The following is a 3,784-nucleotide window of genomic DNA, read 5'->3' as shown; positions in this document are numbered from 1 at the left end:
TCATGTACTAAACATACTTGTTTTGATATTAATATTGTGAATTACTTTGCCCGTGATGACATCAAAGAAAACCAATTCACTGTTGTAGTTTCTGATAAAAAATATTAGATCACATTTGTTGCCCATTCTCATTGGATGACAAAGTTGTAATGAAAAGAGTTCAAATGTGAAAAGCTTCACCCAAGATTTCTTCACATCAACTTCACCCAAAATGGATATTTCAATGCGATTATTCTTAGCAAAAGAGGAAATCAGAGTAACAGACTCATTGAGCACCGCCAAAGTTCTGATAGGGCTATCATCATTTTCTTGCAGCCAAACAATTGATGTGGTTCGAAATAATGTTTCGGTGCTGAGGTTAAATGACACAAGTACTTGTTCTTCTTCAAGTCCATTAGTGGCATACTGGTTACCATACTCCATTCAAGTATGCTACAGAAGCATCATGTATATATTCCTTCTTAGTCAGTTCAAGATCAAGTTTCTTCCAACAATTATTTTTTAGACTATAAATTTTTCAAATTATTAGAACAGGCTCTTGTAAAAAAGTTTGACCATAAATATAATATACACATTGAATAACTTTATAATCATCATTCACATTATCATAACCAAATCCATGAACACTTACACGCCGATCAAAGCCGGGCTCATCATCAGTAATACCCGGCGGAATAATTTTATACTCGTCAGTTTTGGATTCTAAAGTCCTATTTTTACATTAAGACCATCTTCTTTATAGTGACATATGATACCATTAACACAGTCTATAACTCTATAAAAGCCAATTTCTTCAAACAGACTTGGCAAAACTAACGTAACCATGTTTTCATACTTTTCTCCAGAAAGTAAATGCACATCATTTTCATAGACGTTTCCATCACGAAAATATCTCCATAGAAGGAGAAACGATGAATAAGTAGTTTTAGATTTTAAATTCTCGTAGTATATGTTCTTGAAATCAGAATTCTCAAGTAAATTTAGCTAAAATTTATGTACGCAACTAAATCGCTTCAAAAACTTAACAGGTAATTTTGTTAGAATTTCCAATACAAGATCCTTAAGAATCTGATTGCTATAGGTTGCCATTTGCACTAAAGATGAAGATGGAACAATAGAGGATAGGGTTTTGCGCTTGTGATGTGCCTCGTAAAATATAATGAAAAATAAATTAAATTCCTACATACAAATTTAGAAAAATTTCAATGGTATTATATTTTTGTCGTTCTATTTGTTTCTCTCCTAATCAAGATTTCCAATATATAGGACTAAATATCAAACCAATCAAATTGATTGATTGAGCGTTATCATAGAGGAATCAAAATGAGAGAATACAAGATGAGAAAATGTCACATCCAACTTAAATCTTTAAGCATCAAGTTAATAGGTTTCTCATCTTATATACTCTTCACTTATTTATATTTTTTTCGACGTATGACTAATTCCTTATACTCCTCACACTTGCAACCTTAACAATAATTTAATGATAAAATAATTAAGAAAAAATAGATGTAGAAAGATATATCATTATCCAATTTTTAAATATGCAGAGAAGCATTGAATCAAAGATGCAGAAAGTGGACGGATAAGGGAGGCGAAGAAGAGAGAAGACTATATCATTTGAACTATAGTCTAATGGCATAATCTCCCCTCCTCACCTAGAGTTCTCGAATTATTCGAGTCTCACTTCTAACATTGACAAAAAAAGGAGGCGAACAAAAAATTTTAAAGAATAAACTTAATTATACAATAAGGGTATACGTTTAAAGAATAACTTAATTATAAAGTGATCCTAAATATTAACTTTGGTTAAATTTGAAAAATCCAAATTAATAATGTAGTTAGTGACTAAATAAAAAAATTAACATGTCATAGAGGATAAATTACGTATTAATTGATTAGAAATTATCTTTTTTTTTTAAATACTAGTGTATGGATCTCTGTTTTTTTTAACCAAAGATAGGAGACTCGAATCTGCGATCTCTTAATTGAGTATGAGGAGACTATGTCATTTGAGCTATAACTCATTGACATCTCTGTTTTTTACGAGCATGAAAAGAAATTCATAATAAATAAATATATTGCATGGTATAACTTTTTGTCATGTATAACTGATTAAATTGATGATATATGAATAAAATTAAATAATTAACTACCATAATATAATTTATGAGCATGCACTACCCAAATTTTCTTTTATAGTACCTAAATTGTCTAACTTTTTTTTTAAAGTAAAAAATAAAATATTTAAAATAAAAAATAAATTATATAAAATTTATTAAATATTATTTATTTATTTTTTTAGTAATTTAAGTACAAAGTGATACTCTAGCATTCACCCTAACAAATTAGACACCTAACCTGGAGTAGAAAAGAGAATACAAGGTATGGCAAGGCAACGATTGAACCATGTTACTTCGATGGGGAGTAGTAGTGATTCTGGAGCTTCCAATTTCAGAAGGAAAGATGTGATGAAAGTTGATGGCAAATGTGATGTTGTTGGAATCTGACACTATGAACAATCTTGGGAGATGGTTCATCTGTTGTCCTCTATGAGCGGTATGCATTTTTTTAATGGGTTTTGAGTTTCTGTGAGTTACATTGAAGAAATTTATGTATTTGCACACAAAGGACTGTCAATATTTTGTCTGGGTTGATGATATTGAAGGTGGTTGGTGGGTTTGGCCAGAACACTAATGGGGCAAAAAAAAGATGACGTTGAAACTACAACTCAACTGAGAGAATTCAGAGGAAGCGATAATAATGAGGCAAAGAAGAAGATTGTGACGAAGATGGGGAAGCTTAAAGCGGAAATTCAATATATGAAAGTGTGGCTTGTTATGCTTTCTCTGGGTTTGTTAGTGTGTTTCATCATGAACATTTTGTTAGTGCTTAGGGTGAAGTAAGGGCTCTGTTAGAAGATGATAATGATTTAGGGTTGAATCTGTCTTCTCTTTGAGTCATGTAGTTGTTGATATTTGTATGAAATGAGAATGAAAACTTTGACAATTATAGTCACGTTTGTTTTAAAATTTGACATATGTGACCATTTTTTATTTAAAATATGATACATGTAACCATTTTTAATTAAAAAAATGACATATTTAAACAGAAAGGATGAATCAGTCAATCAGATATCAAAAGTAGCACTTGCAATAACATGTAGCTAACATTTAAGAAGACTATTTTAACAATACTAAATCCATTATTCACATTACCTAGTAACACAACTATGCTGTGTCATAATCCAAGAAAATTACATAATCGAAACCAACACTAAAATTAAAAGTAACAAGCATCAAAAGTCTTTTTCAAAGTCTAATGACCATTGTTTAAGTCAGATGCGGAGTTAGATAAAATATTAGAGAAACTAAAAATATTTACGAAATAAAATAAAACTAAAATAAAATTTTAAGGAGAGCTAAACTAAAATTAACGTATAGTTTACATGTAAACATTTAAAATTAGGGAGGACCATTGTCCCCCTTTGTTCCAATGTGGCTCCGCCACTGGTTTAAGTAGCAAAAAAGATAGGAGTGTTCAGTTACATATATAAATCACCCAAAAAAACACATAGAAGCAAAGTACAATACTAGAAATCACAAGCATCATCAAGTTAGGGTAGAATTGCTACTGCCACCGGAGAATACGTTGATTGAGTTAGGTGTTGGGGCTTTAAAACCAGGAACTGGCCCTCTTACTCCAGTTGATGTTCCTCCCATGCTCGGATTAGGCATGAACTGCATGAATTTTCTTGTTGTGCCAACACTAGTACCTTGCATTG

General features: G+C 31.1%; 1 protein-coding gene across 1 annotated transcript; it reads right to left on the bottom strand.

The window, feature by feature from the left end:
* LOC110272161 lies at window positions 1-423 on the bottom strand. Its single transcript, XM_021124043.1, has one exon. It carries the CDS (start codon window positions 421-423, stop codon window positions 1-3), a length of 423 nt encoding a protein of 140 aa, XP_020979702.1.

Source organism: Arachis ipaensis, chromosome B05 (genome assembly GCF_000816755.2).
Source record: "Arachis ipaensis cultivar K30076 chromosome B05, Araip1.1, whole genome shotgun sequence".
NCBI classification, from domain to species: domain Eukaryota; kingdom Viridiplantae; phylum Streptophyta; class Magnoliopsida; order Fabales; family Fabaceae; genus Arachis; species Arachis ipaensis.
This window is presented reverse-complemented; position numbering and strand designations above follow the sequence as displayed.